The sequence below is a fragment of the Gracilinanus agilis genome, chromosome 3 (genome assembly GCF_016433145.1).
Source record: "Gracilinanus agilis isolate LMUSP501 chromosome 3, AgileGrace, whole genome shotgun sequence".
Taxonomy (NCBI): domain Eukaryota; kingdom Metazoa; phylum Chordata; class Mammalia; order Didelphimorphia; family Didelphidae; genus Gracilinanus; species Gracilinanus agilis.
The window spans coordinates 401,583,788-401,610,317 of record NC_058132.1 but is presented as its reverse complement, the minus strand read 5'-3'; the positions used below and the strand labels follow the sequence as shown (position 1 = coordinate 401,610,317).

Genomic DNA, 26,530 nt, shown 5'->3' with positions numbered 1-26,530 from the left:
TATAACGGTACCTGAAATGTATAACCTTAAAACTGGACATTGTTTCCCCAAAATTAAAATAATTTCAACCTTGCTTTAAAAAAATGTTTTCTAGGCCATAATTCATTTTAAGTAAGTCTGCCTTATAGTATAATTTTAAATTCCATAGTAAGCAAGATTCTTGAACAAGATACAAAATATATTTATGTTTTATTGGGTTCTCAATAATGATTCTAACAAGCATTCTTAATTAATTGATTTTTTGTTTCGATTTTTCTAAGTATCTCATAAGTGTAATATTTTAATTATACAGTATGTAATTTCCAAGGTACATATATTTATTTTTTCTTTTAAAGATTTAATTCCTTAAATCCATTAAATGACATATAAAAGAACTTGTAGTTTATATATTCAAGCTATTTGTAATTGAGCTTAAATTCTTTATTAGTAATTTATGATTTATTCTCTTATGAAGTATGTATAGTATGTAAGTTTGAAAACATAAGGGAAATTCTAAATCATATTATAGAATCACCAAAATTTCCTGAAAGCACAATTTAAAAATTTCTAGCAGCTGCCTACTAGCTACCAAATGAAGTTTAGTTCTTCACCTAATATTGAAAGCTTTCCATAATTTGATTCCAGCCTGCTTTTGGAGCCTTATTGCCACTATTCCCCTTTATTACTTGCTATTTCTTTGTATTTATACCTATTTCTTCTGTCTGGAATTCTCTCCTCTTTCTTCACATTCCTTTCAAAACCCAGGTTTATCTGTGAATTTTTTCTACCTAATCTCCAAGTTGCCACTCAGATACTCTTATCTAGAATTCCCTGATATTCTTTACCTATCCACACTGAAAATAATTTCTAGTTTTTTAAATTTTGCACTTTCTAATTCATATTATACTTTAATGGTTTTCCTTTATTAAAGTGATTTGTAGGGTATATCTTAGTTCTGATAATTGTGAGCTCCATTGGGATAGTGGCTATCTCTTTTTCCCCCATTTCCTCTCCCTTCCCTCTAGCACTTAAAATAATGTCTTGCATATAGGATTCTTTCAAAAGCTTGTCAAGTAAATGATCAGGTTTCTGTTAGATGACAGTTTAGTAAAGCAGCCAAGCTAGAGCATCAGTAAAAACTAATTGTATTTCTTTTCCTCACTTGAGTCTCTAAGCTTACAAGTAATTTATTTTAGAATTGTGAACTGAATTGTATTTACTTAATTTTTTTTAGATCTGATTAGTACTATTTTTAGTATGTTATGTGTGTATACTTGCTAAATTTTAGTTTTAGTCTCTAAATTCAGTGTGTGTGTGTGTGTGTGAGAGAGAGAGAGAGAGAGAGAGAGAGAGAGAGAGAGAGAGAGAGAGAGAGAGAGAATTAGAAAATCTTCATAAGAAACACTTCCATCTGTATAAGATTTTGTAGCCCTAGCTAATGTGCCATTCAAGTTGTAACACAAAACTCTAGTACTGTGTGGAGCAAGGTTTTGGAATTTGTTATAACAAAGTTTTATTTCTATTGCTAATAGTACTCTATCTGTTCCAAACAGATACATATCTAAACTGAACAAGTTACCTATTTTAAGGATCTGTCCCATTTGATTATGTAATCAACATTCAACTGTTAACAATTAACAAATAATTAACAGAATCATGGCATTTCAGACCTATAATATCCTTAGAAATCTTTAATTATGCATAATTTTAAAGATGAAAAAACTAAAAGTCCCAGCACGATTAATTTTCCCAGTTCTTGTAAGTGACAGAGGCAAGACTAGAATGCAGGTTCTAGTGACTGACTGCCCCTTTTAAATGTAGACCTTACATCTAGTGAAGGGGAAGCATTATCTTCAACAATATTTGTTAAACTGATGGAATGCAAGGTATGCAAGAAATGATTCTTGCTCTCTAGGATCTCAGCAGCATTAGTGCTGAAAAGGAAAGGAAGCACAATTCTTTTATTTTCAATAAAAGTCAGTGAAAACTGAGCAGGAAGCAAAAAAAAAAAAAAAAAAAAAAAAAGGCTAGCACCAGGACTTTATTGCTCTAATGCTTTTCATTTCTTTTTTAAACAATACTTTCTGTCTTAGAGTCAATACTAAGTGTCAATTCTAGAGCAGAGGAGTGTTAAGAGCTAAGCAACTGAGATTAAGTGACTTGCCATGTATCCCACAGTTCGGAAGTATCTGAGGGCACATTTGAACCCAAGACCTCCTATCTCCTGGCATTATCCACTGAGCCATCTAGCAGCCCTTCTTGGGCTATTCTGGGGAAACTATTAAGTAACTCTCAGAAGGGGAAAAAAAAAAGGAAGAACAATATGGACTAATACTAATAATATCCCTTTTCCTTTCACATGATTTTTGAGGTCCCTTACAACTTTTAAATTCTATGATTATTAATTTTTAAACTTCTTTTGAAAAAAATTCTCTACTTGATAATCATTAATAAAACATTCAGATAAACAAAATAAAATGCATCTAAAATCATAAGCTCCAAATTATTTGAAATTTATTTTTCAGTGTGTGTTAACTTTAACAGAACTACAGAAACACCTTGTTTGCCTCTTCTGATCGTTTTTTTTCTTCTTTGTATCTTTTTAAATTCTATTTCAGTTCTTTTTAGTTAGTTATAGTCAATATGAATACCACTGAGATCCTGCTGCTTATTCTTCATCACTTCATATAAATTTCATATTTTTGTTTTCTTCATAATTCTTACATCATGTTCATGTATTACAATTTACTCAGCTGTTCTCTATTCATTGAGAATATTGGATTCCATTTCTCCCCTTATCATTATAGTTATAGGAATGATATAATTCATTTCTATAATTTCTCTCCCGAAGAATCACAAACCATTTTATTTGATTTAAAAAAAAAAAACCTGATTGTTTTGTGTCCAAATCCATTTGCTTTTTAAGTGTAGTCTCAGTCTTTGTTTTTTTACAGTTGTATCTCAGTAGTTGCCTTTGCAAAGTATTTTTTATGTTGTTGGATAACATGGATAAAGAGCTCTGAAATTTATTCCCTCCTTCTATAGTTTTATTTCATAAGAAAAGTAGGAAATAAGTGATATCTTTTTTATTTTAAATATTTGGTTTGCTAATTATGATAGTATCTACTACAGTGTTATAGATTATGGTTATAGAAGCAGGAAAAAATCACACCTTTTGTTTTTGAAAGGTATGAATGTATGTATTTGATAAACACATAGCAATTTTTTAATAACAACACATTTCTGTCATCCTAAAATGATTTCTCTAAAACATTTATGCTCTCTAAACTTTCTTAAATAGAAACATATACCCACAGTAGTTTACTTATTTGGGAAACAAAAGTTTTCTTTAATTTGTTTTATTATTATGTTCATAAATTCCAGTAAATGCTTTGGCAGTGCATTTTAACAAATATAACAATGCTATAGAGTAACATTTTTTAAAAAGATCTTAGACTGGAATATCTTAGACTTAAAATCATCTAGCAATGACCAGGACCTTTTCTTACTCTTCAACATAACAATTGATAAATAAAGCAAATGAAACATAGCACGCCATATTTACAACAAAAAAAAAATTAAGAAGAAATGCCTTTTTGTTGTTGTTAATGCTAGAAACATCAGTACTGAATCTGGCAATTATCTAATGCTTATATGAATTGTCATTGGCTGACAAATGGCAGATTCATAATTCTTTATAGCACATTCATCTCAGAGTACTCTTAAAGGTTGATTGAATTTTAACACTTACAGAAGTATCATGCAGAGAATGGCCTGCTCTAAATTCTGAAGTACTTTCACTTCTGCTTGATTCCCCTTGAAATCTTCTTGAAAGAAGTTGGTATATAATTTTGCGGATATTGCTGGACATTAGAAAATACATGACTGGATCCAAGCAGCTGTTAAAAGATGAGAGTACAAGCATGATCTCATTGATTTTGTGGAAAATCTCTTTCCAGTAACAAGGTGTTGTGTTTAGTTGGGATGTAATATAAATGAATCTAAAACCATGATAAGGAACAAAGCATATAGTAAAAATAATAAGTACAATAAAGGAATTCCGTGCTGTGGTATGGAATTTCCCAGAATTGGGGAAATTGACTCTCTTTTTTGAAATCTTCAAAAGATAATTGGCAATCTTAATATATGAAAGGATTAGTAGAAGGAAAACTAACCAAAACATTATTACTATGATGTAGTTAAAAATTGCTTCCCCCTTTGCGTTATGCTTATCCCTATAATGAAAGCACATCGTAGAATTATGTCCTCCTTTTTTAATTGTTGAAATAATCATAGTTAAAAATCCAGTTATGGCAAGTGCCCACACTACACCACAGATATAAATGCTTTGCTTGGTTGTTAAAGCTTTTGGCTGGTGGATAGACCGATTAATTTTTATATAGCGATCCAAACTGATCAAACCCAAAAGAATAATGCTAATATACATATTCATGTAGAATAGTGTTCCCACTATCTTGCAGAAAATTACACCCAGTGTCCAGATGTTTTTGTTAACATGATACAATATTCGGAAGGGGAGGCAAAAGATGAGTAGGAGATCTGCAATGGCTACGTTAAGCAGGTAAATCTGAATAGAATTTCTTTTACGATGGATTCCCAAAAATACATAAAGAGCTATAATGTTTCCAACAAGTCCCACAATAAAAATAATGGAGTAGAAAATTGTTAAAACAACAGACAATAATTGTTCATTCATAGGGCAGATGGTAGCATTTGGTGTCTCTGATGAGTCATTTCCACATTGGCTACTTTGGTTATTCATGAAGATCTTGTCATAGGAGGAGCAAGGCAAGGAGTAAGATGAAGTTGAAGTCATTGAAACACTGTGACTTTTCTTCTCTTCTATGTGAATATGGAGAGCAAAAGTGATGTGGTATATTTCTCAAATGAAGTTTTCATGCTTTCAGATTATGCCTACAACAAAATGCAAGCAATAAAATCATTTGATAATTTAAAAGCATGCCTCCTTCTGACCAAAGTACAAGTAAAAAAAAAAGTTTCATTTTCAGATCTTATGAAATATACTTTTGATACCTCTTTGCTCTTTGTGACTTTTGTCTAAGTAACATTTGTTCCATCGGTAAATACCTTCAACAACAACTTACTATAACTTTTCTTCTGACAGTAGCACATGTTTAGCATTTTGTCTTAGATGTTACTTTAAAATACCTAATTGAGGCAAAAAAATGGAGATGGAACGAAGAAAAGTAACAAAACTACCAAATCTCAGTTATTATTTAGGTCCTAATTATTACATTTGTGAAATATTAGGTAGTATAATCAAAATCAAAATGTTGACATTATCATAAGCTATAGTATATTACCATGACTAAGTTTTTTCCAATCTCATTAGCATTGTGATTCACTCTTGCTCATTAATAATAAGTTCTGCAAGACGTGGGATCATGTGTGAACTATATTTGTATCCCTTCCATCACTAGCAAAGTATTAGGTATATCATAAATGTTAAATAATTGGTAGTTGAATGAAACACTTATTGAGCACCTACAGTGTAATCCACAAATTATGAAAGTCTTATCATCACCAAAAATAGCCTTGTATCCTAGATAGTATATATTGGAAAGTACATGTGTAATTCAAGAATTCTGAATACCTACAACCAAAGTATGTCTTGGCTAGTGAATAAACTAAATTTTATTACTAAGTCAATCAGCAGGTACTTAATTGAGCACTTATAATGTGCTATAGGCCCTATGCTACACTCTGAGGTTTCAGAAAAAAAAAAAAAGGAAACTAGTGCCTGTCCTCATGGCTCCCATTCTAATGGAGAAAGCACCATGAACATAAATAGCTATATAGAAGGCACATACAGAATGCATACAAGGTAACACTAGAGGGGAAGGCATTAATAACTGGTAGGGAAAAGGGAAAGACTGGGAAAGAGCCAGTGTGGAGATAGAAGGTAGAGTGTCATATGTAAGGAAAAGCAAGTAGGACAATATATTTAAACTCTCATGTATGTATGGAAGTAATGAATAAAAAGATTATTATAAATGGCAGAGGAGTATATTTGATTTTTATGTGATAAGAATCCACTCAAATTTATTGAATAGAAGTTACACAGTCAACTCTACACTTTAGGAAAATCATGGAAGATGAATCGAAGAAGGGGGAGATATGAGACAGGGAGACTATTAGAAGTCTTTTGAAGCAGTCCAGACAAGAGATGATGAAGAAATGAACTAGGGTAGAGACTGTGTGAGTGAAGAGGACACTGATGTATGAGTGATGTTGTAAAGACAGAAACAACAGTATTTGGTATCTGGGGTGAGTAAAGTTGGAAAAGTAGCCTAGAGTGTCTGAAAGAATGGTTATGGCCTCAACAGTGATGGCACAGTTCAGAAGACGGTTGGGTTCAGGCAGAAAAATAGTGAGATTTGTTTTGGGCATGTTTACTTTGAGATGCCTATGGAACATGCAGTTTGAAATGTCCAATAGGCAGTCCATAATGTGGGACTGGATCACAGAAGAAATGATTTGGATATTTAGATCTGGAAATCTTCTACATAGAGATGATAATTAAATACATGGGAGCTGAGAAGATTACCAACTGAAAAAGTATAAAGGGTTAAAAAAGAAGAAAGTCATAAGACAGAGCCTTGGAATATACCCATAGTTGTGACATGGATGAAGATGTAGTAAATTAGACAGAAGAGATCCATCCACTTAAGATGATTTGGAAATTCAATTTCTTGTTTTTATGATAGCAGAGTTTGTCATTCTGGACTGGCTTCCTAAGTGTCGAATATGCACTGAGCCTTCTACCATATATACCACTGTATCCTGTTGTAGTGAACTCATGCCGAAAGCAAGGAGTCCAATATTTCATATAGTTGAGGATAGAAACTAGATTTACATAAATATATAACAAAAGTAATATATATGTATCTATCAATTGCTAAATTTATATAATAAAAAATAAGAGAAATTTAGGGAAATAAAAATCAACATGGGCCAGAGTAACTGGATAGATTAAAAAATGAACATAGATTGGGTTGCCAAAAATTGGGAAAGGGAAGAGGGAAAATCTTCCCAGATAACAGTACTCCCAGCATTTAGTAATTTTAAAGATTAGTATGTAACTAACAAAAATCTTCACTAAGTACATAGTTTTGTCTCATTTAAACACATCTGATTACAGTCCAATCTGAGATTGATTATTCAGTTTACAAAAGCTTTTGACCTCTAAATAGCCAGGTTCCTGAGTGCATTTAAAAAAATTCTCATTTACATACAACTTTACAGTACTTCTTTTGCAAAAAGTGAGGTGGAAAGAAATTTTGATGTAAATCACGTGTCATAGTAATATTTTGACTTAGCCAGAAGACCTTTCATCATTTTCATCCATCTCATGATATTAATCTCATTACTAAAGCAATTTCCCTGTGATACTTCTTGCCCAATATACTAGATAAGTAAAATGCAATAAAATATTTGATTGTTATCAAAAGTAAATAAATATCAGAGTAAAAATTCTATTCACTAACCCATCTGTGCCTACTATATACAAGGCATTGTGCTTGGACAGTAGAGCTATAAGACAATGAAAATCAGTCTTTAAAGAACTTCTGTTCTGTTAGGGAGTTGGGGGCAGGGATACAACATGTAAAAAATATTCATAAATATGTATACATGTACATAGACATATGTCATATATACATATAAGCACTATCAGCTTAGGGAATAAGGAAAGGTTTTCCCTTGGAAAGTGCCTCATCAATTTAGCCTTCAAGGAAGCTAAGGTTTGTAAGTAGTAGAAGTTTAGAATGTTCATTCCAGGCATCAGAGATAGCTGGTGTAAAGGGTTGAATTCAAGAGAATATGTACTGAGTTTAAACAGCAAGTAGTTTAGTTTGGCAGGAACAAAGAGTGTGTGACTGGGGAATGATAAATAATCAGACTGCAGAAGTAGCTGGAACCAAACTGTGAAAAGTTTTAAATTCCAAAGAAAAAGGTTTATATTTTATTCTAAAGATAATGGGAAGTCATGGAAGTTTCTTGATCCAGGGGAATAACATGTGAAGGCTTTAGGAAGATTATTTTGGCAACTGTACGGAGGGTAGATTGAAGAGGGAAGAGACTAGGGACCAGAAGTCCAATTTACAAAATATTGTAATAGTCTAGATTAGAAATGATGAGCTCCTGAAAGTTGTGGAGGAAGAAGCAATGAGATTTACCAATGGGAGAAGAAAGAGAGAAGAGTCAAGAATAATTCCAAGATTACACACTGTGAGGGACTAGATTTTTAGTTCAATAATTATGAAATGCTACACTGTACCAGGCGCTGTACACAGCACTGGTAATGTCAAGTAAAGAATAAATCAGTCTTTACCTTGAAAGAATTTTACTGTATATACTAGAGGGAAGAGGACAATATATACAAATGAAAAAATACAAAATATGGGAATGTGGATTAGATCTGTGATTTCATTAATATAAGGATGAGGAAATACTCTCTCCACTAACATAGGTCAGTATGTTCTTTTCAACTTATAAGCTTAAATAGGGAGTATGTATCAGGGAGAAGACTTGAACATTGGTATTCCTGGCTCCAAAATCAGCTCTCCATTTTCTCTATTCATATTGTGTATCTATATTATTGTTTACATGTGGTATGGCTTATGAGAATGTAATCCCCTTCAGAGCAGGAACTGTGTACCATGTACAGACTTGCACACAGCAGGCAATTAACAAATGCTCATTTCCCAGAAATGGTCACTGAACTTCCAGCCTGGCAAAAATAAGAGACCCAGTCTCACAAAACTAAGGAGGTCAGAATATCTGAGAAATTTAGGAGAAGGGGTTGGTTGATCTCATGTTTCAGAGAGGTCAAAAATGTGTATGAGATCCCATAATTAAGACCTTATTAACAATTAAGAAAACATTCATCAAGAAATTCAGCACATCTACAAAGCACACTTCAAACTCAAATCCATTTTCAGACCTAATTTTTGAGGTTAGGTCACTGATACCTAACAAACTCTGGCATAGACTATTTAACATGAGTCTATTTCCTCGCCTTCCTAGCCAGGAGCTAAAGAAAGAAGTATTGGTATAAAAAGAATTCTTAACACATATTTCATATTGTCATTTTCCCCAGGTTTACAGTTACCACTATTGGTTACCCCCCAAAAAAACCTTCTTATGTCTTAAAATTGATACTAAGTATCAGTTCTGAAACAGAAAAGTGGTAAGGACAAGGCAAATTGGGGTTAAGTGACTTACCCAGGGTCACACAGGCAGATAGAAAGTGTCAGGCCAAGTTTGAACCCAGATCCTCCTGACTCCAAGCCTGGCTCTTTTATTCACTGAGCCCCCTAGCTGCCTTTATGGATTCTTCAAATAATGAAATTGGTGCATACTTGCCTCACATTCATGCAAATAGTATTAGTCCAGTACCATTCAAAATTATGATCATTAGCTGTGCGTGCATTGTATAACTGAAGTTAATCAATAATCAGCAAATTAGTAGATTATGTCTGTATTGACACTTGTTTATATAAATTTGGTGAAGTAGGATTTGGAAGGAATTGAACTGTTAGTCCTTGAGAACTTAGAATGCTTTGGTTTTTGACAGATTGAGTTAATAGAAACTTAGCAGTTTGGTTGAGAACAAAAGCATCACAACCGTTAGATCATTCTCTTAACAACTGGCATGTGTAGCTGCTGTACATTAAATATTGCTTTTCTGTCATCCATTTTGTGTAGATGTAGACTTTGGTTATCAGAAATTAGATTTTAAACATGATCAAAGAAAACTTGTTTAATTGTGTGCAAAAAAGAATTCATTTTTACCATATTACTTAAGAATTGGCATATTTTTGTAGAATATCTATTACCTTTCCAAAAGGAACAATTAGATTATTAGATCTTTAAAATTATTTTGTGTCCAAGCTTAATTTCCTAAGAAATTGTTGTGTATTCACACAGTTGTCTGGAACCCACAGGATTAAAACTAAAAGCAGATATCATATAATACTAACTCTTTCCATGTAAAATATGGTGGTCTGGACAGTGTAGATATGGACATGTGGACACAGCTGTAGCCTTTGACCAGTAGAGACTTTCAGAACACAATTTCTGAAGGTTGGTGGAAACATTCTTTTTCCTGATTATAGTTCATTTTGATACATAAGAACATGACTTTCGTGGTAATGATAGAAGTCATTTCCAAAACAGATTTTAGTCTTAACTTGAGAATCATACAGTTTTAGAGATGAAAGGTACCTTAGCAGATATATCGCTCAATACTTTCATTTTTCAGATGAGCAAACTGAAACCCAAATACTCACATATGAGAAGAACAAGGATTTAAACCTTTATCTTCATTCTATACCTCCTACTACTACTACCACTACCCAAGACAACTTGATAATGATTGGTCATTGATGCTACACTCTTCCCAAAAATCCATTGATTTAAACAGAAGAAAAATTGGGATAGAATTGTTATTTTTCAAACTGTCATACTATATAAACAATATTAGTGTTTTACAGTATTAATCTTCAGATTTCAATGCCTTGAATTTCCTAATATTCTTAAGATAACTATAAAATAAAATGGCCATAATTTAAATAATACTATTTATTAACATATTTTATTTTAATCAAATTTTATAATATATAATTAAAACACTTTATGCTTTTATAATTTATGGTTTAAAACATTTGTATGTTTTAAAGTAAAGGTAAAATTCAAATAAATTAAATTTAAAACCAAAGTGTTATTGGTAAAGTAACATTACCTCAAATTAAATGCAATTTTTCATCAAGTAGTTCAGTTTACATGAAAATCTTTCTTTCATTTGTCTAAAATCAAAGGAAATACTCACAGTTTAGTCGTTTCTAGCAACCCTCCAGTACTAAAAGGAGTTAAACCAAACCCTTCCTTAGCTAAAGTGGTTTGAAATTACTTTATCAGCTACTTAGCTTTTTGTGTTCCTCCATCCGGTGGTGAAGCAATTGGTCAGAGTTGCATATGTAATAATACTTTTTTTTTTTTTTTTTTTTGCTGGGCCCTAAAAGAAAATGCCTTTTTTTAATGTGTGCTCTAAATTTACACAATTAAATAATAATATACTTGGTCCTTAAACTTATCAACTTTATCAGATACTATGCTTTTAGAGATGGAATTTTAATCTTATTAAAAAATCTTAAATTTTTTTTTTAAACCCTTACTTTCTGTCTTGGAGCCAATACTATGTATTGGCTCCAAGGCAGAAGAGTGGTAAGGGTAGGCTAGGCAATGGGGGTCAAGTGACTTGCCCAGGGTCACATAGCTGGGAAATGGCTGAGACCAGATTTGAACCTAGGACCTCCCGTCTCTAGGCCTTGTTCTCAATCCACTGAGCTACCCAGCTGCCCCCTAAAAATTTTAAATTCTTAAGGCTGAAAGGCCTTAATAGGTGTTCCTATTCTCCTTCAGACAGATTAAACAAACTTAATCTATCCCAATGTTTAGAGAATATTTCAGGCTCCCTCATGGAATCTGACGTGCCAGTGTTTAATAATTACTTTTATGCATAATCTAAATCTCTCATTGCAATATAACTTTTTTTCTTTTCTATTGTCAGTGCAGATGAAGAATAGCTAGCTTATTGTTGCTTTTATTGGGGTGTGGTCACCTTGGAGCCTTATCTTTTTCAGGTGAAATAATCTTTAACTCATTCTAATTATTTGTGTGGCCTTTATATATTGCTATTAGTGTTTTTCAGAGTTTCCTAGTTTATTTTTACATATAAATATAAAGGAAATAAAAATTCTCTTTAAGCTAATTTGCAACTCTTACTTTTCCCTAGTCACTTACTTTGCCACTTTAGCTAAATAAAAATGTGTTCTTATGGCTATGTTAATCTTATTAGTATACTGTTTACAAAATAACATGCAAATAACTTTACTTTTTTGGAAATAATTATATATTTTGATAAATCTGTTATCTAATAGATGTGAATACTCCCTTCAGTGATGCATATCACAAACTATCCTCTTATCTTCCATAGAAAGTCCACCCAACATGTTGGAAAACTTTCTCTCTTTTAAATTGTATAGATAACAACAGAGCATAAGGATTGTATGTCAGATATTTTTTGCTCTCTCAGTATCTATTTTCCCGTTATATGATTTTTAAGTCATCCCTTTTTAACATAATGCTTCTATTCTGTTTTATCATCTTCACTTACCTTCTAGCTTCTCAAGTTTTCAAAATTTTAACAGTGGCTTTGTAAGCAGCAATGCCAGTTTTTCTATATTGCTTTTAAATTTGAGTCATCAGTCTCTGAGGCATCATGAACTTACTAGCTTTGTGACCCTGGAAAAATCATGTAACCTGTAAACAATAAATATTTATTAAGCACCTACCTACCATATGGCAAGCAATATACTATGCCTTGGTGCTGCTAAGGGCTTAAACTCAACCTCAGTTTCCTCAACTGTAAAATGAGAATAAGATTAGCACCAACCTCCCAGGATTGTTGTAAGGATCAAATGAGATATTTGTAAAGTGCTTCTTATAGTGCTCAGCACAGAGCTCACTTAACAGATACTTTTTCCCTTTTTTTTTCTCCATTGTAGCTTATTTTCTAGTCTCCTCAAAATCTGTTGCCTATCCCTTTCTTTTGTTTTCCTCCCCTTCCTTTCTTGTTCTTACTTTGCCTCACCTTATCTTTCTACTCTTCCCTCACATCCTTTAAAGGCTCCTAACCTCTGATAGGGATACTCACTAAGAACGAATGAGTGAATCAGAAAGACTCATCATGGACAAAGCATTTGCAGGCCTGCTGACTTAATTTACTTTGTCAATTCTCTCCTCTTTTTTTTTATACATATGTTAATGTCCTACATGCTTCAGACCTCAGGTAGGAGAAATAAGGGATGACACAAGCACCTTTTTAATGCCTGGTTCTGTGCTAAGCACTTTGTAGATACCACTCATTTGACTTTCTAGAGGAAAAAATATGGAAGGAAAAACCTTCACAGAATATAGGAGCTTCTCCCATCTACTCACATTCTCCTGGCACAATAGCAATCATGGCTATCCTTTATATAGTGATTTAAGACTAGCAAAATTCCTCACATACATAATCTCATTTGATCTTCACCACAGCCCATGATCATCATTTTACAATGAGGAAACTAGAGCCGAAGGAGGTTAAATAACCTGCCCAGGTTTCTCTGCTTCAAAATCCAGTGCTCTTACCCACTATGTACCCAGCTGCCATAATGCTATTTGTGCCAGCTCTCCATCCTTCAGTCCTAGAATGACAGGTCCCTAAAATACCAGCCAAGACAAACCCTGCCCTCCTTGTTTTGGGATGTTACCAGTAAGCCGGACAAGGGAGAGGGGTTGATGGACTTCTTACAAGTAGTAGACAATAGCATCCAACCAGAAAAGAAAGGAGAACTGACTTCTGGCTATATTAACCACCTTATTTTTCTCACTTATGCTCTTCCCCAATTTTAGGGAGAGAAAAGTAATTAAGACAGTATTAGAAAACAGGAAACAAAACTCATTATTCTGTATGATTTCATCCATTTCTGGTAGCAAGGTAATAGTGGTGCAATTAAAAGAGTGCTGGACCTGGAAATAAGAAGACCAGATTTCAGGCCTGACTTTAGACACTTAGGAGCTGAGTGGCCTCTAAAAGTCACTTAGCCTCTTATATGCTTCAGTTTCCTCAAAAATGAGGCTAATGGTAACACCTACCTCCTAGGACTTTAGTGAGGATCAAATGAGATCAATGAATACTTAGCATAGTTGCCTAATAAATGATCATTTTTTCCTTACTTCCTATAAGCGGAGAAATAGGTAAACCAGGAATCTGGAAAAAATGAAATCTAAATTAAGACATTAATCGCACTACTTCCCAGTGGTATTAGACGGATAAAATGAGTTGTTTATAAACTGCTATATGAATGTTAGGTATTATTATTGTTGTGATCATTACATAATAAAAGGGTAATGTTTCCTTTATCTTTCTCATATTCCAGTTGAGTAAAGAATATTTTTCCTTTTTTGTCATTTGCATTGTGGCATTTTTTCTTCTTTGACTTTTCAAACTTTACTCCTTCTTACGTGCTATCATTCCTTTTGTTTCTATTTGTTTTTAGAAATATTGGAGCTTCTACTTGAATATTCCTTTTTGTTTCAGTAAACTTGTACAGTTCTCTGTTTTGTCGATAAAACTTCCTTTTGTTTTTATCACTTACACAAATATAAAAGATATTCACCAAAAAATTTGAAATTAATGCTGTAGCATAAGGATTACAGTAGTCAAAGCTAAAATTATTGGCTGTCTAGTTGATTATTTAAGATATACATATATTTTATACTTTTGTACTAAAGTTGAACGCTTTATACTTGAGGTAATAGTAGAGGGAGGGATCAAAAGAAACCACTTCTATTTTCCCAGAGGAAAGGGGAATTTTCATGAAATTGGGACACCAATAATGACTGTCTATCCTTTAGACCAGCATATGATGGAATTTCAAGAAATATTTTGATTGGAAAAATGAAGCATATTATTCTTTTAAAATCCTAGAATGTCACCCAAGGGAGAGAGTGCTGTGTGGAAAGGGAGAAAAGTTGACTGCATTTCATGAATGTCTGATTTCAAATTAGTTACACAGTGATCCTAATGTTGGGAGCAGAGAATTCCTGAAGAATCTGGGCTATGACAGGCAAGTCCTTGGAAAATACAGCAAGTAATGAAAATCTAAGCATAGAAAGGCCAATGGCCACCATGAAGGAAAAGATGAAATCTCTTTATGAACATTTGAACTCACTACTATATTGTCATGTCACTCAGTTCTGTGAGTAAATTGGATCTGAAATCTGAAAAGTAATCATTTCTTTTGTTTTTCTTTTAGCCCCATTGTGTCCTCCTTGCCTCAAAAGAAAATTCAGCACCTGTTAAACTTGGGGGCTTTGGAGTAGCTATTCAGTTAGGGGAGTCTGGACTTGTTGCTGGAGGTAAGATTTTTTTTTTTATTTTCAAAACTATGCCACTTTTAGTCAGTTATCAATTCCTTAAACCAAATATTGGTCCAGCCACTGCCAGGTCTCTGACTCCCTTCCATTCTCCTGACCCCTAATAACTAAACAAATGGGTGTAAAAGGTGGTTTCTAGATTTGATAATTATATGTCCCTAATTAAAATGAAAACTCTTTGAAGGCAGAGATCTTTTCTTAACCAACCCAGTATCCTCCCATATTGTGTTACTGATGGTAATAACATTCTGACAGTAGTTAAAATGCCACTCACAAGCTGAATGGCTGCTGAACATCTCCCCACATGTATTAGAGTTCTCCAAGTTAAACACAGTCTACAGTAATCATTTGTCTCTCTTTAGATTTTCTAAATTGTACATAGCAGTTTTTGAAACTAAAATTTCTCCTTTAAGCTAATGTCTTTCCGTATTCTCCATCTCTTTATGCCCAGGGAATACAAACTGATTATAATAGCAATTAAATGAAAAACATAATTAGAAAGAAAAAACAACTTGGAAAAGCAATTACATATGAAATGAAAACTTTACAGACGGAAGTGTTTCTTGCAATTTCATGCACTTCATTTTTCATTCATTCCTGTTAACAGATTCCACCTCAGAATTTGTTTCACTTTCATTTTTCCTTCCTTTAACTCTACAGTTTACCCTTCTTCATTGTCCTGCAATTGTCAGTCTTTCAACAATTAAACCAGGGATTTAACACCTATAATGAATAATTGTTACCACAGTTGGTCTCTTACAACTATAAGAACCATTGATCTTATGTAGTCTTTCCTGGTTACCCCCAAAATCTCCTTACATGGTCCCCTAAAAGAAGGAGGAAGAAAGGAAAACAACAAATAAACCTTTGTAACATGTCACATTTGAACATTTTCTCACATTATACCCAAATCCAGTTACATCACAGATAGCAGATAAGTACCAAAACAGCAGGATTTTATTCTAGAGAAAAATTTTCATTAGGGTAGAAATTAATGAAATCTTCTATTAAGCATGTTATTTCTCTTAACAAAACTCATTGTAAGTTAATAAACAAAGCATTCTTACTATGGGCCATCTTCTGAGACCCAGAAATAGTATAATTAGAAAGAATTCTACCTGTAATACCTTCCCTAATCAAATGTAAATTACTTTTTTTTTTTAACCCTTAACTTCGGTATATTGTCTCATAGGTGGAAGAGTGGTAAGGGTGGGCAATGGGGGTCAAGTGACTTGCCCAGGGTCACACAGCTGGGAAGTGGCTGAGGCCGGATTTGAACCTAGGACCTCCTGTCTCTAGGCCTGACTCTCAATCCACTGAGCTACCCAGCTGCCCCTCTGTAAATTACTTTTAAGCTCTTTAGTTTCAGGTTCCCTGCTGCTGTCCATAATGTGGATTATTGAAGTTTGAATGCAAATTCAGTTGATTTAATACCCAATGAGCAAGTAGTGACCTTACAGCACTTACCTCCCATCTAGCATGTATTATTTTTAAAGAAGGATTTTGAGCATTACATCCTAAGTAAAAAAGATAGACAACATGCTGTTTATCCCTCAGTAAAGCCAACTACTTAAAACCTGGGAGTGAATAGTTCATTCCTTCCTTTCTAAAAAAAATATTGAGTCAGGTCTCAAAGGAAACTGACAAAAAAAACTGTAGAATTTTCACTCATTCTAACATTTTTGTATGGTCTTTAAAGTATTGAACAATGGGCTAGGAACAAAATGATTAATTTAGATTCCAGAATTATAAATAGTAGCTACTACTATTTTTATCATCTACTAATGAACCCTCCAGAGTATTAAAAACTAGAAAAGAAACCATAATTTCTCTAAATGTAGGTCAACTTTCAGTTAGTAACTAAAATGTCATACCTTATTTTAAAAATCAGTTTTGCCTTATTTAATAATTATTACATTTAATCGACTGGTCTTAACCATTTGTCTATTTCTCCATATTCATTTGTTTGCTAAATTCCTTGAAAAACTGCATAATGACTATGTACTACATGTGGTTAAGTTTTCTTTCTTTTAATATTTACTTTCCTACATAGAAATCTGAAAAACTTCCTGATTGTTAATCCATTTTGGAGAGTTGCTAAATATCTCTCTGAAGAAAAAAAAACCTTAAAAATATAATAAATAATAGCTGTCTTCTTAAATATTTGAGAAGGTGCATTTTGATATTATAAATATTTATTAACTTTAAAAAAGAGTAGTTCCTATTTATTGAATCTTTAAACATCTAACTATCCTCAGGCACAAGGAATTGTCTCTAAGGTATTCAGCATAGAATAGGAATTCATAAATGGTTTTAACACAGTAACAATTTGTCTATTCAGAACTCAACTGTCTGGCAAATTCCATTATTCAAAAGAGAGTCAAGAATCAGGAAATAAGAAAGAAAATCAGTTCAGTCTAATTAATTAGGTCAATTAAAATTATAAAACTCTTAATTATTTAAAATAAGTATCACAATCAGTGAATTTAAAGCTCATGCATTTTACTTATAGAAGAACTTCTGGGTCCCTTGCTCAAAGCCTATATATTAATTTCAACCCAATTTTAGAACATATTTTCTCCTCAGCAAGCATCTTCACTGTCATAGGACTACAAACACCATCTCTATATGAAGAACTCCCTAATATTATAGATTTTGTAGTACAATAGAAAGAGCACTTGATTTGGAGCAGGTTGTTGTTCAATTGTTTCATTTGTGTCTGACTATTCCTGACCCCATTTTATTATTTTCTTGGCAAAGATACTGGAGAGGTTTGATGTTTCCTTCTCCAGCTCCTTTTTTCAAATGAAGAAACTGAGACAAACTGTATTAAATGGCTTACCTAGGATCACAGTGCTAGCAAGCATCTGAGACTGGATTTGAACTCAGGTTTTCCTGACTGTAGGCCATGCACTCTATCTACTGTGCCACCCAGCTTACCTACTTGGAGTCAAGGCCTAGTTCAAATCCTGCTCTTGTCACGTATTTCCTACTCCCTTGAGTAAGTCACTTCACTTCTCTGTGCCCCGGTTACCTTATTGGAGGAGTTGTTCTAAATATCCTCCAAATTTTCTTCTAAGGCCTTGATTTTATGAAGTATTTCCAGCTCTGACTTTTCCTTTGAACTCTACACCTACACATATCCACCTGTCCACAAAATATTTAGATGTCCCAGTACCACCTTAAATTTAAAATGTCAAAGCCAAGTCTTCCCCCTAAACCTGCTCTTCACTTTGATTTTATCAGTTTTGTCAGTGACACAACCAATCACATCTTTCTTCCATGGATTTATCTTTCATTCCTTCACTTCACTTTTATTCTTTCATTGCACTTCCGAACAGCACATCTAACATTCATTCCTTTCTCTCTATTCCCAAGTGCTACCATCCTAGTAGAAATCTTCATTACCAGTTTTACCTTGGACTTCCTTATTATTTTCAAACTAATCCTCTTTAGATGTAAATCATGCCTTTCCTGCTCTTCTTATCTTGTTATTTCTTTGTCCCAAAATTTTCAGTGGTTTCCCATTACATTTATCTGCTGATGACCTTATCTCTGATCTGTTTTCCCTTCTAGTATGGTCTACACAGAGTTGCCCTATTAATTTCTTAACATATAGCTCTGATTACTTAATTTCCTTACTAAAGAATCTTAACTAGCTCCCCATTACCTAACAAAGCCCAAACTGGTTAGTCCTACTTTGAAGACACCTCAGAACCTAACCCAACATAATTTTCCAACCTTATGTTATTCCATCTTATACAAGTAATCTTTTCACTAAACCAGACTCAGTGTCAGTGTTCTCTAAATACATCTAGCCCTCTCTCAACTCTGTACTTTCATTTACACTGTTCTTTTTTACTTTAATGAATGAAAGTAAATCTATATTAGAGTGCTGTAGGGTTATGTTCTTTTTATTAATGATTTGCATGAAAGGAGAGATGACATTCTCAAAATTTAAGATGACACAAAAGTTGAAGGGGTGGCTAATGTGTTGAATTTAGAACCCAGAAATATCTTAACAAGCTAAAATGATGGGCCAATTTTAAAAAGATAAAATTATTTGGAAACAATCTTAGTCTAGTCCAACATGACCTTGAAAGAAATTCTCACTATAACATACCTAAAAAGTTGTCATCTGGCCCTTGAATACCAGCAAGGAATGAACCCACCGTCTCTCAAAACAACCCATTACCATTCTAGTCAGCCGTAATTGTTAGGAAGACTCTCCTGACTAGGACTAAAACTGCCCCTTTTTATCTTTCATCCATTATTCTTGGGGCCAAAAAAAAAATTAGCCTGACACTTCCTTTAAATAATAGGTTTTCAGATACTTGAAGACTGCTATCATATTCCTACTGATTCATCTCTTCTTCAGGGTAGAAATCCCAAGTTCCTCTAACTGACAATCAATCACCTGAAACCTTTTGCCAATCTGGTTTTCTTCCTCTGGACAGTATCCAACTTATTAATATCCTTCTTAAACCATGGTTCCCTGTGAACATGGAAGTTCAGGTGAAGTCTGCTGTGAACAGAGTACAGTGGAACTGTCATTTCTTTTTTTTCTAAAGCCATGCTTCTCTTGATACAGGTCAAAATTATATTATGTTTTTTTTGCTGCCACATTACAATGATGACTCATTAAGCTTGTAGTCAGTTAAAATTCCTTGATCTTTTTTTCCCAAAATAATTATCTAACCATGCCTCCCCCATCTTATATTTGTGAAGTTGATTTTTTGTACCCTTTTTCTACTATCCCTATGCTATCTAGCTTGAAGGAGATATGTGTGTGTGTGTGTGTGTATGTATACATGCATACATACACAATCTTCTCCTACTCTCATTTTTTTTTACATTTAAAGAACTAGATTTAGACTTACAAGACTCCTTGACAAATACATTTTTACCAGCCCTAATAAACTTACTATAACTAATAAAGTTATAACTCTAACTCATGGCAGGAGACTGTAATTCCAGTAATCTATGCTGTGTTACAAAAGTTCAAATCCATTTTAAGATACTCCCTCCTTAAACCAGCTTTTAAAATACCAAATTGGTATTTCTCTTCATCATCCCTTGAAGGCAAAAGTGAGGAAAATACCACCTGTGCATCTATGATCTTCATTTTCTTGTTCAAGATATAATCAGTGTTAATACTTTTTAGTTCTTTTTCAGTAGTATATGTGACCATGTGAATAAATACAGATAATTAATTGTCATCTATTTTGATAAGTGTACAGTGGTTGCTGTATCAGAAAGACATGCTCTGAGAAGTCTGTAGGCCTCTCTTGTTAAATAATAGGCTAAGCACCTTTGAGCAGAAATTACTAAATTGTATTACTGCTCTTTGGTCCTTTCTCTAGCCTTCACTAAGTGATCTCACACTCTTGCTCTGTCATTCTTTGAAAGACGAATAGCTCCTTCCTCAAAGCATGTAGCTCCCTCCTTCAAAAAAAGTCTCAGATCTGGCTTTATGTTCTCTGCTTTTCATTCTCATAATCATCTTTGTAACCCTTCTACTCAATACCATCATTAATAAAGGTTAGATCTATCCTCTGCCTCATATCTCCATTTTTTTTCAGGTTCCTTCACTTTCTCCTCCAGGAGAGAGATCAGCCTGCTCATGGAACACAAATAACAGTTACTGCTCTGTACACAAAATATAAACATTACATACTTGATGCAAGTCACTGCACAATTCCCCATATTCTGAACAGATTGAGATTTTTCAGCCTTTCTTTTTTTGTGGGTGGGTGCTTACACTGTAACCTTATATGCCCAATTGAAACTTTAAGTTAATTATGACTTCTTAATTACTTGACCATCCAGTTCAGCTCCCTTTTTTTAGACTCAACAATAACTCTAACAGTGATACCCACCCACCTTCCCTTCAACCTCCAAGGAATCTGTACAACTCTTTCACTAGTTTGCTCCACTCACAAATCCACTCTTTCAATTTGCTTTACTTTCCAATTACATTTTCTAACTTATCATGTCTTTTCTTAGCAAATACATTCTTCTTTTCTGTCTGGAATCTTCCTTTTTGGATTTAACTCCTTAATCTTCTTTCATCTTCCTTAATTTTTCTTAATCCTTTTATATCTTCCTTTAGTTGTCCTTGGTATGGATATTCTTCTTCTGTCTTCAAGTAGAATTTGACCAGTATTAGTGTCTGGAGATTATTCTCCTTTAAATTTCTCTCAAATTTATCAAAATTTTTCCTTCCTAAATTGAACTTCTGAACTACTTTACTTGTCCTGCACAGTTTCCTTCTCCATATCCATCTTAAGTCCTCCTCTCAAATTCTGTTCTTCCTATAACATTCTTCAGAAACCTGAAATTTAGTAAGGATACACATAAAATCTTATGCTTGTGTTAGAAATCAGCTATACAGTTCCAAGATGGGGAAGATATGGTGTAAGGCAATAGATGATTGAAAAGTCCTGAAAGTTTAATGAAGTGGAAGCTCAGGATAAGTCACTGATGTCACATGGAGAAAGGCAGTTGTGATCTTATGCTGCAGTGAAATAAATATATTGTCTATTAGTAAGATGATGATCATATATTCTCCTATGGTCAAATTATATCTGCATTATTGGGTTTAGTTCCTAATTTTAAGGATGGACAATAACAAGTTCAATGTATCTTAAGAAGGGTGCCGGATATAGGACCTGCTGAGGGGAGAATTGAAACTTTGCCTTGAGGTTCAGTTCAAGAAACTAAGGGTTACTCTAAAATAATGAAGAGAGTTAAGGAAGTAATGTGATAGCTAATTTCAAAGATTAAAAAGGTTGTCATGTGGAAAGGAAGTAAGACTTTTTGGCCCCACAGGACAAAAGTAAGTTGAGTGAATGGAAGTTTCAGAGAGGCAGTCAAATTCTAGCCTAATACAAAGAAAAACTCCTTTACAGTTAATACTATCCAAAGACAAACTCCTTTACAGTTAATACTATCCAAAGACAGAATGTTAAATTATTTTAATAGGGAACAAATTCTATTATTCGACAATGAAAGATGATACTTTAAATGAAGAGTTTTCATTAGGGTAGAGGAATAAAATGCCTTGAGATAAGGGAGGCTCTTTTCCAAAAATGAGAAATTTCTGCTTCACAATTTTGGTCATAGTTTTGCTTTGGTTTTTTTTTTTTTTTCCAAGAGGAAACTTAATTTTCTTCAGATAGCAATATCAAGAAGGGTAGGTATAGGTAGACAGCATACAGGAAATTATAAGCAGTTGCTATTGATTGTTACCCCATCCCACCCAAAAAAATGGTATAATTCTATTTTAACTTAAGTTTCAAAACCTAAGTCTTTTTTTTATAAATTTAGGAACTATTCTTTGGTAATTCTTAGTAGCTTTTATTTATCCAATTTGCGTCCATAACTTTAAAGTATTTTAGTCATCATTTCTTCCAATTAAAATATTATGTAAATAATGTAGTAAAAAGTCAAGTAATGATCCGGAGCTTAGAGATCACAGGTTAATATAATCTCTGTCCATAACCAAGATGAACCAATGAAGCTGATTCTTTAAACACTTAAAACTTTTTGTTAAATGTACCAATTTTATTGAATTTTATTTTTAATTTCAAAGGAAATTTTCTTTCCTGAAAATAGTCCTATTATTTTATGATTCTCATTTTAGTTTCATCTGCTCAGTTGAATTCTTAAAGTCCCTTCCAGTTCAGAAAGTCTGTGAAGTCTATTCAACCACCTGGCTCCATTAACTTCTTGGTCTGGCATTCAACTTGAATTTATGATTCCTCAAGATCAGTGACAGCTTCTATTGATGGGCAAGTAGGATAATAGTCAGTGAGTTTTGTGTCAACAAATGATTCAACAAACAATCATTAATCACCTACTATGTACCAGGCATTCAGTCAACAAGCATTTGTTAAGTTCCTACCATATACCAAGCACTGTGTTAGGTGCTGGACATACAAATAAAAAATGAGACAGTCATTACCCATAAGAAGCTTACATTCTACTAGGGGAATGCAACATATTTACAGGTAAGTAAATATAGAATATATACACAGTAACTGGGGTAGGGTGAGACAGCACTCAAAAGATACTATACTGGCTATTACTCTTTAAGGCTCACAAGATTAGGAATATACTAGATAAAATCATTTATTAGATAAAGCATTTATTAAGCACTTACTATACTAGAAAAAATATTTTCCCAAATATCAGTGAAAATCTAGCAATAATAATTTTCTCTTTGGAGTTAGATACACTCCTCTTCTATTTAAAAATATTTTGTCTTTTTAGATTTGGTCTTACAAGACTTGTAATTTTACTACCAATCTGTTTTAAAATCATGTCCCTAAAAAGTACAGCTAAGTTTTAGTTCTTCTTTAGATAACCTGCCTATCTCTGAAACTCAAGTTCTAACATTACTAGTATAGCACCTTAAAAGGAAACACAAAATCCCTAAGGTGTTTTCATAAGCTTTTTAATCCATACAACTAATATATTACCCATAGTTTTAATCTAAACAATGATTTTTCATTGAGTAAGAAAACATCACTTATTTCTGCACTTGAATACAGTAGTGTTAGAAAATTTAGCACTTAGTATAAACTAATAAATGTTTGTTGAATTTAATCAAATTGAATTCTAAAAGAATCATAATTTAAAAGCAGAAACTAAAATTGGTACATTCTACACAGGACTAATAATGAGTCCTAGTATAATATAATCTATCTTGTTGTGATTCAATACATTGTAGATATATCTTGGACCCTAACCAACATCTGTCAAAGTGTCTTTCACATCCTCCCATGCCTCTTCACTTTCTCTTGTATCTGTTCATACTGCTTTTACCATAATTCGGTTTCTCATTGTACACTTAATTATTTTTAAACAATTTTATTCTTTAAATTTTCTTCCTGTCTCCATTCACACCTCTCTTCAATCCTTCTTTCTTATGACTGCCAAAGCAAACATCATAGACAGCTTTGTTCAAAACTGTTTAAGAATTTCCTCTTGCTCCTAAAATTAAAAAAATAAACACTTGGCACAGTATTTTAAGTACTTCAAAATATAGCTCAAGCTGTCTTACCACACTCATTTCATTCTCTTCCTCTTAGCCCTCTTTGAGCCAGCTGACTCCACTAGCTTAGCCCTGCTTTCATCCTGTTCTCTTTCAGATCTATTTATTGATGCTAACTGCCCACTATACACCACCTCTACCTTCCACATTTCCACCTGTCTAAATACTTCTCTTTATTCATTATCCAGTTCCAATTCTATTATGTCCATGAAGACTTCTTTAATATTCACCAGTTAAAAGTTATTTATTTCTTCCTCCACAAATTTTGTTGACAGGAACCTTTTGCCTTAATGTCATATGACCTATCTGTGTGTGCATGAAGTATCCCTGCAAATAGTTGGCTTCTTAAGAGTGTTAAATCTTCCACTTCTTTATTTCTCAGCAGCCTATCTCCCAAACTTAGAATGTATTTTCTTCTCATGTCTGTCTCTTACATATTTCCAGCCTCCTTCAAGGATTAGTCCAGGTGCCAGCTCTGTCAGGAACATCCAGCACATAGTAGACAATAAGTACTGATCATCCCCAGTGCATACTTCCCTCTTACCCCCCCGGAAATTACTTTGAGTTGACTTAGTTTGCATTTTATAGACTAATTTTACATACGCGCATACACATGTGTACATGTACGGGTGTGTTGAGGGCAGGAAGTGTTTCCTTTTTTATCTTTATATCCCCAGCACAATCCTTTGTACAAAGTAGATTCTTAATAAATTCTTGTTGAATAAATGATCTCTCAATCCCCAGCACCTAGCACAGAACATTTGAACATAATAGGCACTTTATAAATGTTTTAATTGAGTTAGTGATCATGTGAGCCTTATCATAAGATAGTGTCACCTTTACTACTGTTATAGTGAGGCTCCAGCATGTTTAGTCTCTTACTAGAATATCATTTACAGGCTCCAGACTTTTAAAATATCATAGTTTCACCCAAACTTTGGTATTTCCAGCTAAGAGAATAATTTAAGAGCTAGCTTTAGTTTCATTGCATTTTAGAAAATTTATAATAGTTAGGACTGTTCTTATGCATTAATAGAGGACTACCTGCTTTCTTAATGTGGTTTTAGAGATAATAAATGGAAAGACTAACACAGAGCACAAACACAAAACTCTTGGGTTGTCTGAGATTTCACTGTTAATGCTTTATTCTTTTTATTCAGTACTCGAATCCCTGTTAATTTGAAAATACTCCAGGAAAAGATAAAAAAAGATTCTAGTTTATCAGTTATAAAGACCTTCATATGAATTATTTCTTTTAAGAATGTTTTTGAACAGGATCCCTGAGAGAGGGAGGTGAGAAGGAAACGTTAGGATTAAAAAAAAAAATTCTTAATACCAGAAAGGGAATTCTGACAAAATTCAATTCATGACTTTGCCTAGCACCAATTCGTTTGATATCCCTCTGGTGCACTCCATATATTTAGCAATTTAAGTCACATCCTAAAATCTTGATGTTTAAAACTTACTCTAAGAAAAGTCCACTAGTAATCCCCTATTGTATACCTGAAAATTATCTAAGATCCTATTGGGGATCCCAGAAATGTTGAAGATAGGTCTTTGCCTTCAGAGATCATTGCTTTCAAAAGATGAAAAAAGAATTAACTTCAGCTTTGGTGATCTGTATTTATAAGGGAAAAAAATGAAAAATAATAATGTTATAAAAACTTATTTGATTGTTGTGTTATTTATACTCTGTTAAGTTCAGTCCGGGAATATAACACCTATCTCATGTTTTGCTTGTTTTTCCTCATAGGACGTGTAGGAACACCTCATTTTATGGCCCCGGAGGTGGTAAAAAGAGAGCCCTATGGGAAACCTGTAGATGTCTGGGGTTGTGGGGTGATCCTTTTTATTCTGCTGAGTGGTTGTTTGCCTTTTTACGGAACCAAGGAAAGATTGTTTGAAGGCATTATTAAAGGAAAATATAAGGTAAATGAAGCATGAATGATTGATTTTCCACAAAGGTTAAAATCTGTTGTTTTTTTCAAGTTATTCTATCTTTTAATTTTATATTGATCAAATATAGTTTCACGAGCTCAATGGCTTTCTTCATTAAAGTCAATAGGTTTTTGTAATTGATGTATCTTTATTGAAACTAAACATTTGGCCAACTAGAGTCTTAAATATTTTTTCTGAGTAATTGCTTGCTAGTCCCACAGTCATCCATGTTTATAGGAAAAGAAGTTCATCTTAAGATGGGGCTTCTATGTTTCTTCCCTAGTCTCCTTCCTTACTGTCCATTCTATTAAGTAGTATTCTATTGATTTCCATTTGCAGATGAAACATTCAACTTACTTTTTGTTTGGTTGGTTCTTTTTTCACATAAAATTTGTTTATGGTCCTAAAACCACACCTTATTAAAATGAATCTTTCACATAATACTAGGCTTTGCTAAAGTTTTGGCTTTCCCTAGTATCCTAGGATAGGAACCATTAGACTAGTGAGTTTTGACGCTTGAGTTTGGGG

The 26,530-nt window shown here is 33.4% G+C and overlaps 2 protein-coding genes across 5 annotated transcripts in view; one reads left to right on the top strand and one right to left on the bottom strand.

Annotated features, from left to right (window-relative positions):
* Positions 1 to 26,530, top strand: part of CASK (calcium/calmodulin dependent serine protein kinase) — a 442,102-nt gene that overhangs the window by 282,759 nt on the left and 132,813 nt on the right. For all 4 annotated transcript variants that reach the window (XM_044670183.1, XM_044670184.1, XM_044670182.1 and 1 more), the window contains exons 6-7: positions 14,886 to 14,988; positions 25,818 to 25,993. In XM_044670183.1, the coding sequence (XP_044526118.1) occupies positions 14,886 to 14,988; positions 25,818 to 25,993 (279 nt within the window). The remainder of the gene's footprint in view (positions 1 to 14,885; positions 14,989 to 25,817; positions 25,994 to 26,530) is intronic.
* GPR34 (G protein-coupled receptor 34) lies at positions 3,686 to 4,828 on the bottom strand. The gene has a single exon (XM_044670185.1). The coding sequence runs from the start codon at positions 4,814 to 4,816 to the stop codon at positions 3,686 to 3,688; it is 1,131 nt and encodes a 376-aa protein (XP_044526120.1). The 5' UTR covers positions 4,817 to 4,828.

Coding starts and splice junctions, on each gene's coding strand:
- GPR34 (XM_044670185.1), bottom strand. CDS start 4,816: ATGACTTCAACTTCATCTTACTCCTTGCCTTGCTCCTCCTATGACAAG.